Below are 17,114 nucleotides of genomic sequence, written 5' to 3'. Positions count from 1 at the left end.
GGATCAGGCACTTATGGTAATGTCATCGAGCCCTTCTCAAATGTAGACGGGGAATTGCAGTCTGCCAACACTTCTAACTTGGATATTCTAGTTTATTTGTTGAGTTTTTTGCCATATACATCTCCACATGCAATTTAATTAAGTTGGCAAACAAACTTGAACAACATAAATCTTAATGACAAGGAACCTTCCCCCGTAATGTGATGTTATAAAGGTCAAGACATTTCAAAATACCACCACCAAGTCACCCTTAGCTTCACTGTAGTGCACCAGAGCGGAACTTTTCCAGTAAACAAGTGTAGACCTCACAGTGTGCGGCGTCTACTGGGGTTTTCTGGCATATTTATTCATCCAGAGTCATAATTACAACATCACATTATAATAATAAAAACATAACAACATGTTCATTTTTAAGCAAAGGTGGTTTACAATTCAGTCTATAGTCCAAAAAAAGTCAAACTAAACATACTGTCCTCGCACTTCACTCACTCTCATCACGCTAATCATAAACTAAGGATTATTATTTTTTATTTAGCACATTTAAAAACAACTTGAGCCGACTAAAGTGCTTCACGTAAACGTCAGCAAGAAACAAATATACAGATAATACGACGCACAGGTGAAGTCCAGATGGAGTTAAATACCAGGGAGTTAAAGACTGAAGATCTGACAGACAGAGGGCGCTGTTCCATTAATAATCTGTTTGACTCAGTGAATAAAAGTGAATTCAGGATGTTGTTGTTTGGTTATGCTTCAGTAACTGTGAATAATGGTAAAATTACAATTAAAATAATCGTCACACTTAAATTTAATATGACGTCCCTCAGATTAAGTGAATTGACTTAATACTTAAATATTTATTATTCATAACAGCCTCATTTCTATTAAATAAATACATGTTTTAAGTTAAGGACCTCTGCTTGATTGGCCTATGTTTGATGTAGCTTTTCTATTTATTGAAGTATTTTATTGAACATATTTTGAGACCTTTTAAATCGTCTAAGAAACAAGTTACACCTCTGCCATGTTGCTATTATTTCTGCACTAGAATAAAAAGGGAACTGAACTCCTCCTGGGAGTGGACGCCCTTGGCCTCCACATCTACGACTTAGACAACAAACTGACTCCTAAGTGCTCCTTCCCCTGGAATGAGATCCGCAACATCTCCTACAGCGACAAGGAGGTGTGGAAATCAATATCCTCTTAAAAAAACATTTATTTGTACTTCACTTGACGACTGTTTTTTCTTTTGTTTAGTTCACGATCAAGCCTCTGGACAAGAAGGCTAATGTTTTTAAGTTCAACTCATCACGGTTAAGGGTCAACAAACTGGTGAGTTATTCAGTACTAGAAATACAGACGATAAACGATAATATTGAAATAGCAAAAGAAAAATCAAATCTGAAGACGTTTGGCTGCTCGTCCAAGCTGCTTCTTCAGTTGTGGTCAGATTACTGCTGGACACTGCCTTATATCTGTCTGAAGGAGGAGATAACTACACTGAAACACTGAAAGCTTCTGTTTGTAGTCCAGATCTGTGTGCACTGTGCCTTTGTCCTACTTTGCATAGTCATTCAAGCCCCTAATGAGTGATTTCACACCTACTAGCAGCCTAAGAATATTGCAACACACTGACACAATAACCAAAAAGCAGGATTATCTCTAAAAACTATTCTATAAACACACAATATAATTCAAAAACACATCTAGAATGAGTCATAGAAGTTATGTGTTCAACCATCTTCAGCTGAATTTTAATCATAGAACAGAAAAATAAAAAAAGTCCCCCACTGGTACAAAGCAAAAGTGCCTACAGTAAATATTAACCCCAAAAATAATTATTCCCTCTTTCATAAATTAAACGAAGAGTGAAACAAGAGCTCTCAGTTTCTGGAGGCATCCCAAGTAATTATGACAGCACTGCCAAACAGACGACACGAGCTGCTTCCTGTTGCTTAAAGGTGCCTTAGAATTTGGACGAGGGCGTTGTGTTTGTGTTTGTGTTTGTGTTTGTTTGTGTTTGTGTTTGTGTTTGTGTTTGTGCTGCTAATTCTTAAACAGCCTTTCCTGAAAATAACATTAGTACAATAATAAATACTGATGTTTTGCTTACGTCAGATGGGCGTTTAAGAGTGAACATGATGAAAGGTACAGGTGGGAGTAATCACTGAACTATCCTAAGATGTGAACTTAAACAGTTAGTGTGTTTTAATGTCAGTGTCATTACGTCCTCCCTTTAGGCAGATACAAGGCAGAGACTCACAGAACCCTGTCAGAACTGAAGAAGCTGCTGTGGCAAAACTTATTCATTTATTTGTCCAGTTGACAGAATTCAATTAACTTCATGATGAACCTTCGCAGATGAGGAATTATATGACAGTTATGCTTCTAAATCCTAATTCTAAATCTATTAAAGCAGAGGTGTCAAACACATTTTCACCGAGGGCCACATCAGCAAAATGTCAGCTCTCAAAGAGCCAGATGTAAAATAAATCTAAATACTTTTTCAACTTGTTAATTAACTGTTTGTTACTTATTCAATTTACAAATATTACAAATGCATTTGCCTGGATGTAAAACTATGGCTGTGTAACTGTGTATCTCCTGATAAATTGAGATTTTAAGACCATCAAACCTTTAGTTTACTCTGTTGAGGGCCACATAAAAAGATGTGGAGGGCCACATTTGGCCCGCGGGCCTTAACTTTGACACGTGTGTATTAAAGGGACAGTATTACACTATTTTATGATCTGTTATAATGTTTCCTCATCACACACAGACCTGGAGTTGTGTTTTGTTTCTTTCACATGTTTAACACACAAACCCTGGCAGTTCCACCTTGTGATGTCATCATGTGGCAATACAGGAAGTGCTCCACTGTGTTTTTAAACTCCACACACACCTACATTAGAATCATTTGGATCATTTCAGCCTTGGAATTTCTAATCTCTGCTGAACTAAAGGCAAAAGGAGCTGTGAGAATTGAGAATTACCACTTGATGACATCATCAGGTGGACCAGATCATTTTGAGCTTTTGAGATGTAACAGACTAAAATAAAGTGTGACTCAAACATGTGTGAATGAAACAAAACACAACTCCAGGTCTGTTTTTGCTGCGCTAACATTCTAACATGATTTAAAGCTCATAAGAGTCAGTTTTATGTATAAAAACACCTTTAAGTGAATGTCTGTGTGTAGATCCTTCAGTTGTGTATCGGAAACCACGATTTGTTCATGCGGAGAAGACGTGTGGACTCTTTCGAGGTCCAGCAGATGAAAGCCCAAGCGAGAGAGGAGCGAGCCAGAAAACAGGTACAGAACAAACTGTTTGTGTCTACTCGACGTGCATTGATCATCTTTGTTGCACCGACTCTTTGTTTGATCGGTTTAATGGTGGTGTGGACAGGTGGAGAGGCAGCGTTTACAGCGGGAGAAGCAGATGAGAGAGGAGGCGGAGAGGGCCAGAGACGAGCTGGAGAGGAGGCTGCTGCAGCTACAGGACGAGGCGCAAATGGCCAATGAAGCACTGGTGAGAATCAACACAAAACAACCAGCGGTTTCCTCAAAATAATGAGCCCAATGTAAAAAAAACAGAGATTTATTAAAATTCACAGTCTGTTTAATGTTTTATTACATATATACCATATTCTAAAAGTCAACACCATGAGACCCAATATATAAAATTAGTTCAATCAGCAAATAGAGTTATCTTTGAAATGTAATAAGTAGCAATAACAAAGTACTAAGATTCAGAAAGTTTTGTTTTCGGACTTTTTTTCTGTTGCAAGAAGCTGAACCTGATAAAATACACACACCAAAAATTCCCCAAAAAATAAAATGGTTGTAGTCTAGAACTTTCCAAGTGTTAATGCATTTCTAATTTTCCTCTTCTTGCTGACATATCTAAAACAATTTCCATAAACAAAAAGGAAGGATTTTCTGTCTATTTTTGAATCCATATCATCTCGTCCTCACTGACCAGTCTTTGTCCTACTGTTTTCTGTTTTTGAATCCATATTGTGTCGTCCTCACTGACCAGTCTTTGTGCTACTGTTTTCTGTTTTTGAATCCATATTGTGTCGTCCTCACTGACCAGTCTTTGTGCTACTGTGCTTGTCCTTTTCCCTCTAATCCTCTCGTCCTCATTGCGCCCTCTCCAGCTGCGTTCCGAGCAGACTGCAGACCTGCTGGCTGAAAAGGCTCAGATCGCAGAGGAGGAGGCCAAGCTGCTGGCGGAGAAAGCCGCTGAGGCCGAGACAGAGATGCAGAGAATCAAAGTGAGCGCCATCCGTGGCCGAGAGGAGCGGCGCCTCATCGAGCAGAAGATGATCCAGGCCGAAATGCTGGCGCTGCAGATGGCTGAGGAGTCTGAGAGACGGTAACGAGACAAAAGCATCTTGAAAACATCAGCTCTGAATCTGGCTTTGCTTAAAACTACTGCTAAAACTACTGGTATTGTACTTTTATTTAAACACAAACGTCAAATTAAAGGTGAACTATGTAACGTTTCTGGTGACCTCTGTTTTGCCTGGAATGTTCCACAGTATGGCACAACGTGGGCTCACTTCTCCACTAATCTGACCTGTAACTTGGTCTTGTGGCATCATCTGCTTGTCTCCAGGGAGATGGATACGTTTAATGGCGTAAACATCTCCATGGAGAGAAGCACCAGAAAAGTCACATAGTGCCCCTTTAAAGATGAGACATTTTATTGTTCCCAGTGTCACAATAACAAATGTTGAAGTTTGATGCATCGCTGAAGTAAATACAGACAATAAACGATAATATTGAAACTAATTTATGCCACTGACACAAAATCCCAAGAGCAGATTTAAGCCACAAAAACTATTCTAAATCTACAATATTGTTAAAAAGCCATAAGCTGCAATAAATAAACAGCAGAATGAAACACTTTAGTGATTAGTTTGCATCTGTCAAGAGTCATAGAAGTGATTTATTCCACCATTTTCTTATTTTATAGCCAAAAAATAACCACAAATGTCCCAGTAGTGCAAAGAAAATGTTCACACGACCCCACATTGACTCCAAATTATTGTTGCAGCTTTCATATATTGGACAGTAAGTCGATAGAGTCATTATCGTGCCAGGCCTTGGTTACAGCGATGCACAAACCTGGCTTAAACCTTTCCTCTCTAAAACCACACTCACTATTCTAGGAGCATCAGAATAATGTGCTCTATGTGGTCTGTTTTGATAAGCCAATATGTCTTTTCGCACGGAGCTATGACCGCTGCATTCAAATGTGACGATCAAAGAAAGAAAACTTCTAACTTGTTTGAAATCATTTAATTCAAAGGCATTCTTCCAACTCTGCAGCTGAATAGCAGGTAATCATTGAGCCATGGCCACACGTGTGCACAGAGACAAAATACAGAAGGCTTTTGTTCGACTTTCCCTTTTGGTCCAAGCACCTCCAGTTAATTTGTGCTGGTTAATAATCAGCAGTAGTTCTGATTGATGAGCGTCTCTATATCAAATGGCCTTTCCGCCGCGCAGAGTCCTTTTAACTGTGTCTTTTAATCTTAGTTTCATACATTACGAAGATAGGCTCCTTTACACTTTTAGGATTTTTTGTAATTATAGCTGCCTGTCTCTTGGGAAGTTTGGATCTGATACTCATTCTCATACCTCAATCCATTGCACCAGAGGATAAAGTCATTTATATAATAAAGGTGAATACATGGGCGCTATAGCCTTGCCATTTATAAGGCAATCACTTCAAATAGGATCCATTAACCACTTGCCAGTAACTGCAATTTGTGGATAAGCACTTTTCGCAGCAGCAGAATTTAGACCCGTGGCACTCAACATGTAAATGACTACGTCCACTCGAGCCCACATCACCCAGGAAGTGCTGATTGTTTGGGAATTCTATTGAAACCAGCTGTAATCACTCCGCTATAGCGTTGTGAAATTCCTATGTGCATACGAGATGGGCTGGAGTAATGGGATTGTCTGCCAGGCAAACGCATTGATCGCCAAACCTAATCACAACGTAACATTCAAGTTCCCCAAGCCCCAAAGACTAATCATTTAAAGCGATTCATTTGGATATAATTCTGTTTGTCTCCGTGGATGGTTTCACATATTATCTGTGTGTGATTGTGTGTATCCCCCAGGGCCAAAGAGGCGGAGCAGTTGAAGCAGGACCTGCAGGCGGCGCGTGAGTCCGAGCGCAGAGCCAAACACAAGCTCCTGGAGATCATGAGTAAAGACGTCTACATGGTAAGAATTAATCACTACACCAGCTGAAATACAGAGGCAGAGGCAGGGGGCGCAACTGGGAACGTGGGAGGGAAATAAGTGTCCTAACGAGTCGTGGAGTAGTAAAGAGAAACTGGAGACTCTGGAGGAGGCAGGAGAAGTTTATTTACCATCAGATCAGGACCTGGTGACTTGAATGCTCAACACAGCACGTTAATATTGACCATTCAAGTCAGACTGTGCTTCTAAACATCGACTCAGATGTTGTTTTTCATGACCAATACCCACACCGGTTATTTAAACACCAGAGAAACTGATGGCCATCACCTCTGCCGGTATTTCTGGGCTGATATGTAGGACACATTTGAATTTGTTCTCCCCATATTATGCAATTTTATTCTCTACAAACTCAACTCACAGCCCTTTCTGAATCATAAGCCTATGAGAGAGCTGTTTAGTCATGTTGTGTGCAGATATCGCCACACAAAAGCATTCAAATAAAGTAGTATGTGCATTCTTTAGGCAGCACATCAGACAAAAGGAAACATCAGCCTCTGCAGGAGATTTAAGGTTGATAGCTGATTTGTAAAAAAGTGCAAATATTGGCCAAGTGATATATATCAGAGTATCTCTATATGCTTCCACAAAAGGGGGTTTAAACAGCTATGAAGGACAGACTGGAGACAAGCTGGCCAAGATAAAATGAGAATCCATAGCACCATAGCAAACAGCTTTTGTGAGACGAGTTGAACAAGGAAACTGATGTTAAAAAGGACAAACTCTGTAATAGTTGGATGATGACATCACTAACCACAGAAGCATGTCAACGATGAACTACACGTGTCCTTACTCAGACTATTCAGGGGATGAATATTCCATAACAATCCATGTCCAGATCTTCAGCTCTGAACCACAGACTGTGTAAAGACGTGACTGAGTGTGACGTCACTACAGCTTCAGCTCCAAATGAAGCTCATCGAGGCCGGAGCAGGTGTAGGGGTGGATTTGGAGCAGAGTTACATATTTGGAATTCTAACTGCGAGTATCATAGCAACCAAAGAGCCAATCAGAAGCGAGGCTATTGAAGGTAACGCCCCTTTCCACCCGAAATCAAACCTGTTGCTAACGCTATTGGGCTCAACCTCGAGGAAAGAAGGACCTGATTTGTCTGTTATTAATGTTCAGATCTTGATTTACAGACACAATAGTGAAATAAAAACCCCAGGATCATGTAGAGGGTTAATACGAACATTTAAAACAAAAATGATGAGTCTGACAGCGTTTACAGAGAGGGAGCGACAGTTTTCCAGTGTAAAGTGAATTGGAGCCAGTATTTAGAATGCAGCGGCTAGCGGGTTAGCTGTGTCCATTTATATTTACAGTGTATGGTCCGAACTACCGCAGTTGTAGTTTTTTCTTATTTTTCATGTACCTTCTGCTGGTTTTTACATATTAATTAGTTTCATTATCCACTATTCATCCATCTCATTTCATTCATTCTGCTTCGACACACACATCAAGAATATGTCTGCAAAGTTATATTTACATTTTATACAATTCTGTGACAAGTTTATGAGATAATTAAACTAGTACACTACTAGTACAGTTACATCTGTTTGGGCAGCTTGCATCAACACCTTCTACTTAACACTTTTAAATTTCACATTGGTCTTTGCATATGACAAGTTCCCAACAACAAATATATGCAGTGTTAAAATTATGCAGTGGAATAAATGATAGTTTTCCCAAGTATTCTGAAGACTTTAATATTTACCCTTAATCACCTACCTACAAAACATTCTTTCTTTGTTGTTCCCTGCTAATGTTTCGCAAGTGTTTTTGTGGTGGTAAAACTAATTAGGTGTTTGAAAGGCGTAGCTTTAAGAAACACACACGACGAAGCATTAAGTAACACTGCAGTTAGGGAGTGTACAGAGTGCTTTTTCAATGGCATATTCTTTTTATCTAAAAATAAGGGCATTTTTGTACAAATTTAACACAGAGTTGCAGAAAAGATCACACTGCAAATTTGTTAGATTTTTGTTTTCAACGAATTAGACATGAAGGAGTTTTGATCCTGATTAACATGAGTGTTTATCGTTTTTTTCAGATGATAAGTCGCACTTTTGTTCTTAGTTTAAAGAGTAAACTTGTTGCTTGTTTTTTCTGCTTTATTTATCTAATTTAACTGTTAATATCTTACGTTAACAAACCAGACATGTGTTCAGTTCTGTCTGTGCTGGAGCTGAATAAATATAAATGTGTTACGTTAGCGTTAGCGTTAGCGTTAGCGTGATGTACTGATATTCAGCCTGTTGGTCCACATTTTATTATTATTATTAGAACTTGACTTTAAAGATAAAATGTCTGTTCTTGGTCTCAGATTTTGTAAAATAAATTTCCCCCATTTCCTGATTTATATATGTTTTTTTTCTTCATTATTATGCATTTTTTTTGCTGGTGCGACTTAAACTCCAGAGCGACGTATAGTTTGGTAAATACAGTAATTATTTTCACCCACACGGTAAACCCAGTCCCGTGTTTGCCTTTGACAAACAGTACAACATGTTTGGGTCCAGAATACACACAAGATGTAAGTCTGGTCTCTCCACAAGTTCAGATGGACGTGATTGACAGGTGGATTAGCCAATCAGGGGCAGGCACGGTCCATTCACAACAAAACAAATAAGGCTTTTTTCCACTGTCTTACAAATGGTGAGGGACCAATGAGCTGCTTTGTTTAACATGTGTCATGGAAATAAACATCTCTGACTCCACGGTCATGTTTGGAGCCTGGAGATGCAGCAGAGGGAGTGGAGACCAGACTGATGTAAATAAAACAAAACAAAACAGAAATATATGTAATTCTGGACTAGTTTGAACAAACATCTTAATGAAAGCAGTGAGCAAATGATTCACTGAGGGTTTAATATTGGCACATGCTATATATAGATATGTCCTCATCAGAAATGCGTCCACACCAGCACACATAAGCCCAAACACACACACATCTCGCCTTTTTTCTCAGCCTTCTGTCGGATCGGCCCTGCCACGCCATGTTTATGTGCACGGCCCCTCACTGTACTTTGAATTCACACAGTCGCCCATGAATTTACATCTAAATAGTGTATCAGACTTGCTTCTTTCTCGACACACGATGCTTGAGTTGACATGTGGAGAATGCATTTCAGGCATTAGGTCGGGAGGAGAATGTAGCTTGTCTTCAAAGTGTTTCTCTCTAACCACTTCATTATATATTTATTGCTATATTCTGTCCTCCATTTTCAGATTCTCTCTCTCATTATTTCTTTTTTTCTCCCACAGCCCCATGGATTGTCAGCGGACCGCATGCCCCCGGACCTGGACTACAGCAGAGAGAACCTCAGCTTTGAGTTTAAAGACACGGACATGAAACGCCTCTCCATGGAGATCGAGAAGGAGAAGTAAGTGGCTCGCGTTTCTGTGGACACAACGCGGTCCCTGTGGAAGTCGGACCGTGCGCATACGTAATAATGTCGAAATACTAATATCGTTACTTATTTATGCATTTTGTGAAGGAGAAGTAGTATTGCACTGTTAAAGGGGAGTATTACGCAAAATATACACATGTATTTTTAGCTTTCTAACATGTTACATAAGAATCTGTGCAGTACTCCACCCATAAGCCTACACCCATGCTCCCCTGCAACAGTGAAACAGAAATACAATATATAAAATACAAGAGCATGATGTAAAACTGTACACAACAACTTGACAAACCTGATAGTGCTCTGAAGGGGGAGTGACTTAACACAGAGAGCAAAGGGAGAGAGGGGGGGGGGCTTATAAAACACTCAAAACAACGTATGAATATGTTTTATACAAATATAGCATTTCCAAAACAATAAAAGGCAACAGGGGGATCTAAATGTGTTATGTGTTAGAAGTTAATACTCCACAGAAGTAAAGTACCCAGAATGCACTGCTCCTGGCGAGGGTGGGGCAAATGTAGAGGACACATTTACCTACAGGGACAGTAAAATGTGCCTTCACTTAAATGCTTTATAATTAAACAGCACACAGCAGTCTCATTTTGACCCTGAGAACTGCTTTTATAACAACAATAGTTTATTATTACATGAAAAAAGTGTGCAGTCCTTTTTAAAGCAGTTACTATTCCACTATTAAGTATTTTCAAGTCTTTTAAGGAGGCTTGGTTTAAACCTAGGACCAAAATCATGAATAATCAAACTTTTTGTCTCATAATTGAAATTGTATACTGTCAAAATTAATGTATAGACCAAATAAAATATTAGTTTTAGACTGAACAAATGGCTTTGTGGGGCAGAAATAGTATTTTCAAATAAAACGTTTTGATAGAATTTGAATAGACCTGTTTGAACCATTATCAAACTGAATTTTTATCTCTTAAGAGCAAACGAACCCTGTATATTTAGGCTGAGCTCTTCTCTCAGACTGAAAACACTCTGTTCCACCTTGTGATGTCATCATGTGGTGATACAGGAAGTGCTCCACTGTGTTTTTAAACTCCACACACCTTCATTTCTAGAATCATTTGGATCATTTCAGCTCCTGAAATTTGTGAATCTCTTCTGAGCAAAAGGTAAAAGACGCTTGAAACTCTCACTTGATGACATCACAAGGTGGAACAGAGCGTTTTGAGCTTTGTAGATGTTACAGACTAATAATAAAGTGTGACTCAAACATGTGTGAATGAAACAAAACACAACTCCAGGTCTGTTTTTGAGGAGATAAGAGCATTATAACATAACTTAAAGCTCATAAGAGTCAGTTTTGTGTAACATGTGACCTGTGACCCCTGATGTCTGACCGTTTCCTGTCCGTCTTGCAGAGTGGAGTACATGGAGAAGAGTAAACACTTGCAGGAGCAGTTGAACGAGCTCAAGACGGAGATTGAAAGTCTGAAGTTGAAAGAGCGAGAGACTCCTTTGGACATCATTCACAACCAGAACGCCGAGCAGGGCACCAGCAAACACAGCAACTTTAAAAAGGTAAAGGCTCCACCCACTCCCGTCACGGCGCTCACGTACTGTTATAATCTCACAGGTTACACAACTTCTCCTAACACGCTCATGCATACAAATGTGTCCCTATTCATGCCCTGTCTCCTGGGATCAGATCATCAGCTCATTAGATGGTAGAACACATCTTATCTCTGATTATGTGCCGACGGTACAGAGGGTCATTGTTCAGGGCGCTTTACAAATTGGACGCTATTGTTCGGGGCAAGTTTGGTCACAAAAGCTCCCAAAATACAAGAGAATACAATCTTATTCAATTTGTCCCGTTAGAATAAGTATTAGATTAGAATAAAGACTTTATTGTCAGAATTGTCAGAGTTTCAAAGTTGCATCTTGCATATAATTTGAACTATGGCTAATCTAAGGTTAGTGTTAGTAGTTTAATCCCAGTGTAGTCCTAAAGTCGACTTTTACTGCAGTGGGTTGGTCTAAGTCGAGTCCAGGTTGAGTTCTGGGGGTTGGTCTCAGTTTATTTTAAATCGTGTTGTGGTGTAAATGCATCCTAAGCCTGCAAACGTAGGTGGCTAACATGTTTTCTGTAAGATGCTGATCATTTTGGTAGTTAAGTCATTACAAAAGGACAGAAGTAGACAACCTTAGTCTATTTTTTCCTCAATATTTTATAAAAATTCAGTTATACGTACAATAAATGATGAAGCATAGCCTGACTCTGACCCGCCTTAAAACATAAATCACATGTAGAGTAAACAGATTGTCGCTAAACCAGATCCTAAGTTCAAAATGTTCCACCCGTCACAGCACAAACCTCAGGCAAACCCAGGCTGTGTGAACATTATGAACGCCTTACATGTAGAATTAATCCCACATGAAACATTCAGAGTCTGACCTGTTCGCTCTCGTTGCTGCCGTAGTTCACTGGGAGCTCCAAAGCGTTCCCTCACAGCTGAGCTCAAACAGGTGGGTTTTTTTCCTCCTCCGCTCACATGTCCTGAGCTTATGGCATGGCACGCTGCTACTAACTGCGACTGGCTTCAGGTGGAGCGCACGTTTGTGGTCGATGGCATGCAGTGGATTATAACAATGTGGGAAGATGACTTATGTAACGTGCTTTCTGTGCATTCAGTTAATATTACATACTTACTTACACGATGCTACGGTCAGACCAGATCTATCACAAATGTGCAGTTTGCTTGGAAATGTCTGGGTTGAGGTTCAAGTATTGCTCAAAACATGAATTGACTGAAGTTGATTGAAGTTACACAAGTTTCTGTTGTTTATTTATTTATTTTTTTTATAGTCTTGATAGTACGGTAAGCATGGAGCGATATTGAAATAATTGAGATTAACGATTCTATCACGACAATGATTAAAGTTGCAGACAGTTTAAATATGTTCAGGATATTAATAATTGTAATTTTAATGTTATGAATAAGTTTGATGTTTAAGCAGCTTTCATATATTTGTACTTTTATCAGTGAAAACAAAGACGATCTAACGGAGAACATTATGTATATGTTTTTACTGAACATAATAATACGTTTTATTTATAATACACTCTTAATTCCATAGAATCTCAGAGTGCTACAATAAAACAAGAACTTTAAACCAATACTAAAGTGCTAAATGCTAAAAACATCAACAATAAGCTTTTCTAAATAAAATGTCTTTAGATTATCTTTAAAAAGTCCAGGCTCTGTGTGGCTCTCACATCCTGGTGACGTAACGACGATGATCTTTGTTGGCGATTCTCACGATTATACAAAATGACCCATGAGCGATTATTGTTCCGCCTCTTTTATCACGATAAACGATATTACTGTTTATGGTCTCTTTCCTCTTAGACAGTAGATATTCTAACGTCTAATGTCGTCAGAACTTTTTCACATTACCTCGTAGCCCGTGCGACGCCCAGCACTGCTCAAAAACGTGCATCTTTACCATTTGTTACCGCGGAAAATCAATATAGTTAATAGCTCCATTTTGCAGAGATCATGTACTTCACAAAGGGAACGGAGCTCAATAAAATGCAGTATTAAAAGTAAATCAAAAATAATGCACAAGTGGGGGCCGTGCAGTGCGCTATAATATCCAAACACTGAGCGGCTTTGTGGCACTGGTGAGTATTGATCCGGGCTTAAAGCTGCACTTGGAGTTTGTTATTGGGAAGAAGTAGAAGCGTATACCATTTTACTCTGGCTCTAATGTCCTGTCCAGCCTTTGTATCCAGACTATTAAAATGAAACTTTTTGAGCCGCAGGGAGAACATAATTGATTTGTCAGGGCTGATGGAGTCATTTAAAACATTCTGCTTAGAACTTCAGTGACTTGATAGATTATTCAGATGTTCTGTTTTATCTCAGTGTCATTATATTTAATTTTATCCAACCAAAACGTTTGAAACTTTATAATGGTGTGAATGGTCGTTAAAGCTTAAAGCATGTCGAGTGTTACGTAAGGGATGAGCTAGGACAAGTTCATAATTAAATTGTAAACAGTTTGGGTTTCATTTATGCAGCTTAAATGGGGCTATGTACCTTTAGTGTAAGATCTGCCACCTGTTCTGACCTGTAACTCCGGCTTGTTTCCATGACGATAGGTATGTTTAATGCCATTCTGTGAAACATTCCAGTCAAAATGAAAATATAACACATAAGGAGAAACAAGTCCGGTGCTTTTACGTACGAGATTCACGGTATTAATGTAAAACTAAAGAATTCCTGACTAAAACTTAAGAACCATTTGAGCCTAAAGATCAAACCGAAAAATAAATTAAAATTTCTGGTTAATTAACACTGATTAAGCCAGTCGTATTTAAAAGTCAGCGCGCAGAGGTCACCATTCATCTTGTTAGCTTGAAAAGGGCAAAGCGAAGTAGAGAGAAAGTGTACGTGAGGTGAAGTAACTCAAGTTTAAGACGCCACAGGAGCGCACCAACATCTTCAAGACTTAAGAGGATGAGGAGCCATGGGGAGTGGAGCTGCTCACGGAGACTATGTGCTCTGAAGTTAGTGGCCAAAGAAGAGGGCACAGGAGCAGCAGGAGGATGAAGAGGAGGATGAAGAGGAGAGGGAATGCCCAATGAATCACAGAGGTGTCAGCCAGTAGCACCAGGGCCTCCCCGGGCAAAGCTTTCCCCCTCCACACTCCCGGGATGATTAATGAGAAAGTCCCTTAATCCAGTCCAATGCTTTTGTACTGATACGGCTCACGGGTTCAGCTCTGCCAAAGGCTCATTCACAACAACTCAGAGCCTCGTAGAAACTCTCTGCTGCTGCGGCGGTGGCTGTACGAGGAAGATTAGGCTCCTCTTATCTTTAATGTGCTTTTTGGTATTAGTCCATGTTGTTAGATAGAAGTCACCGCTCCGTAACAAGGCCGTGTTTCAGGTTAGAGGCTGATTAACAGATTCTGAGGCTCTTTTCTTTGTTTCTGTGCATACATTTCTTGCCAAAATACTCTGAAATATTTTTGTTTTTGTTTTATAGCAGCCTGAATGGTTATTATAAGGCGATTCATTTGGAGTTAGATTTAGAGGAAACTTTAAATTACTTGCTAATATTTGTTCATTTGCAAACAAAATGTCCCCCCAACACAAAGATATGCAGCAAATATCAGTTTAATCAGTACAGCTTCTGTCCACAGGCTTCTGGAAGATGAGAAGTTTGCACCGTAGTCATAGTGATTAACTATTCAATACCATATTTAAATGGAATAAGTGGTAGAAATTCACTGATCCTGATACTTTGACTTTAAGTATCTGCTGATGCCTGATATCAACTGATACCAGAACAAGACTGAAAACAGCATTTATTTACTCGAAACAAACATAAAATAAGACAAAACTGATCAGAATCAGAATCAGAAGACTTTTATTGCCATAGTCTGTGAACATAGTTCACAAACTAGGAACTTGATATGGTGAAAAAGTGCAACATAAACACACTGAATAAATACAAATACAAATAAGGGCATGCACAAAGTTAAAAAGATATGCTTAAAAAATCAAATGAAATACTTAAATATGATATGGAGCTGTTTTTTTTATCTTTGTATAAATAAAAGTTCAAACATTGAGACTTTCTAGGACGACTACGAGGAAATAGTTTTACTCCATCGATTTATATGTCCAAACAGGAAATCTGCAGAACCGATATCTGATCCAGCTGATCTATGCCGATATTCGATACCAGTATCAGATCGGTGCAGCCCTGATAAATACTCAAGCCTCAGTCTAATCTGCTTTTGTGATATAGTTTTATTATCATGTGATCTTATACAGGTTTATATCGACATCCAGACCATTCAGTGAAGGCCCATATTTGTTTTTTCAGTATCGATTCTTTAAATGAGTATGTCGTTTGGATACTGGTTTAGTATCGATTAGTATCTGCTATCACTTTTTTGGCAACTCAAACTGCACAGATATTCATCATTGGTGATCATAAGTACATGAGTGTTTAGAGTCCACAGTATTGTCTGTTTGTCTGTTTGTTTGTTTGTCTGTTTGTTTGTCTGTTTGTTTGTTTGTCTGATTCTCTTTAACGCCCCGTTTAAAAACTGTACGTCCAAAATGTTGTTGTCCTCCTGTTTCCCGCAGTCTCTTTACCTTACACCAATGTCAGTGCTTTCTGCAGTTACTTACAGCTCTGAAATGGCCTGTCACCAGCTCAGTAAACCTTGAACGAAAAACAATTAACGTCGTGGCTCTTTTTTGACTGGCATTGATCCGCCGGTCCGCTCCTCCAGTGCGATCGTACAGACTCGCTCCTAAAGTCCCGCACGTTTCTCCAGCCTCCAAGGACGGCTGTAAAACGTGCCGGGGTTTATTCTGCGGAAAAACAAACAGTGAATGTGTCGCCGTCGCTGCCGCATCGTTACAGATTCATTAAACATCTCGATGACCTTGGGCATTGTCAGTAAACGTCAGATTTAACGCCTCCTTATGGCGGCGCTCGTTTGATTAACCACGAGGAACATGTGTGATAATGTTTGTATTTTCCCCTCAAGCGTTTTCCATAATTTAATGTTTAGAGACAGCCATCTCTTCTTCTGTTATGTGTAAATATTTTGACTCGTGTAGAAGTAAAAGTAGTACACAAATAATTACTACAACACAAGCACCGAGAAATAAAACCTGATTTATGAAGCCAAACTAACAGACTTTTCATTTTGGCTGTTTATTTTATTCCACTGCATCTGTCCTGGCTCAGTCTGTTGAGTTTGTCGACTGATCCGAGGGTTCACGGTTCAAATCCCGCTCTCATGATGAGGAAGACGCCATCTACTGTGAGTGGGCTCGCATGTCCACAGACCTGACTCTTATTAGTCCTGGAGGAGCGCTTCTTCTGCCTGTAGTTCTTGTGGCTATAATATTCCACAGTATAAAACATGTCTATCCCCATGGAGACAGTTCTGAAGGTGCAGTAATATCACACACTATGTTTTAAAATACCAGTATCTGTGCGTTATTTTAAAGAACGGACACAAAAGTCAAATCTGAAGATAAATGTTTGGATCATTTAAAGTCAGATCCTCAGAGACAAACCCCCCTCTTCTCCCTGGCATTTAATCTCAGTGTTGTTTTACTCTTGTCGTAACGGTGCGGATAGGACCAAAGGATGCAGACCAGAGCAGTTTTAACAGTGTTTATTTACAGCGGTGAAAATGCAGTCTTTAAACAGGTCACAAGAGCAGGTACAGGAACCGGGGAGCGGGAGACGGGTCAGGCGGGTGCGGTGCAGGTAGAGGCGGGCAGGACCGGACCAGGACGGGGATAGAAGCAGGTGCGGTACCAGGGCGGGCGGAGCAGACGAAGACCAGAGCGGGGAGCGGGTGACAAACCAGAGACCAGGACCGGACAGGAGACGAGACGAGCAGGAGACGAG

At 39.7% G+C, this 17,114-nt stretch overlaps 1 protein-coding gene across 2 annotated transcripts in view; it reads left to right on the top strand.

The window, feature by feature from the left end:
• The window catches only part of nf2a (NF2, moesin-ezrin-radixin like (MERLIN) tumor suppressor a), a 44,395-nt gene that overhangs the window by 17,036 nt on the left and 10,245 nt on the right, over positions 1–17,114 (top strand). Inside the window, exons 8-16 of one of the 2 annotated variants that reach the window (XM_033973074.2) lie at positions 1,049–1,183; positions 1,258–1,332; positions 3,200–3,313; positions 3,408–3,530; positions 4,162–4,379; positions 6,142–6,247; positions 9,551–9,669; positions 11,079–11,238; positions 12,141–12,186. In XM_033973074.2, coding sequence (XP_033828965.1) covers positions 1,049–1,183; positions 1,258–1,332; positions 3,200–3,313; positions 3,408–3,530; positions 4,162–4,379; positions 6,142–6,247; positions 9,551–9,669; positions 11,079–11,238; positions 12,141–12,176 — 1,086 coding nt within the window. In that variant the 3' untranslated portion in view covers positions 12,177–12,186. The remainder of the gene's footprint in view (positions 1–1,048; positions 1,184–1,257; positions 1,333–3,199; positions 3,314–3,407; positions 3,531–4,161; positions 4,380–6,141; positions 6,248–9,550; positions 9,670–11,078; positions 11,239–12,140; positions 12,187–17,114) is intronic. The other variant, XM_033973073.2, reaches the window with a different exon arrangement.

The sequence above is a fragment of the Periophthalmus magnuspinnatus genome, chromosome 9 (assembly GCF_009829125.3).
Source record: "Periophthalmus magnuspinnatus isolate fPerMag1 chromosome 9, fPerMag1.2.pri, whole genome shotgun sequence".
NCBI classification, from domain to species: Eukaryota; Metazoa; Chordata; class Actinopteri; order Gobiiformes; family Gobiidae; genus Periophthalmus; species Periophthalmus magnuspinnatus.
The sequence above is the reverse complement of the archived record's forward strand: the minus strand, read 5'-3'. Positions and strand labels throughout refer to the sequence as shown.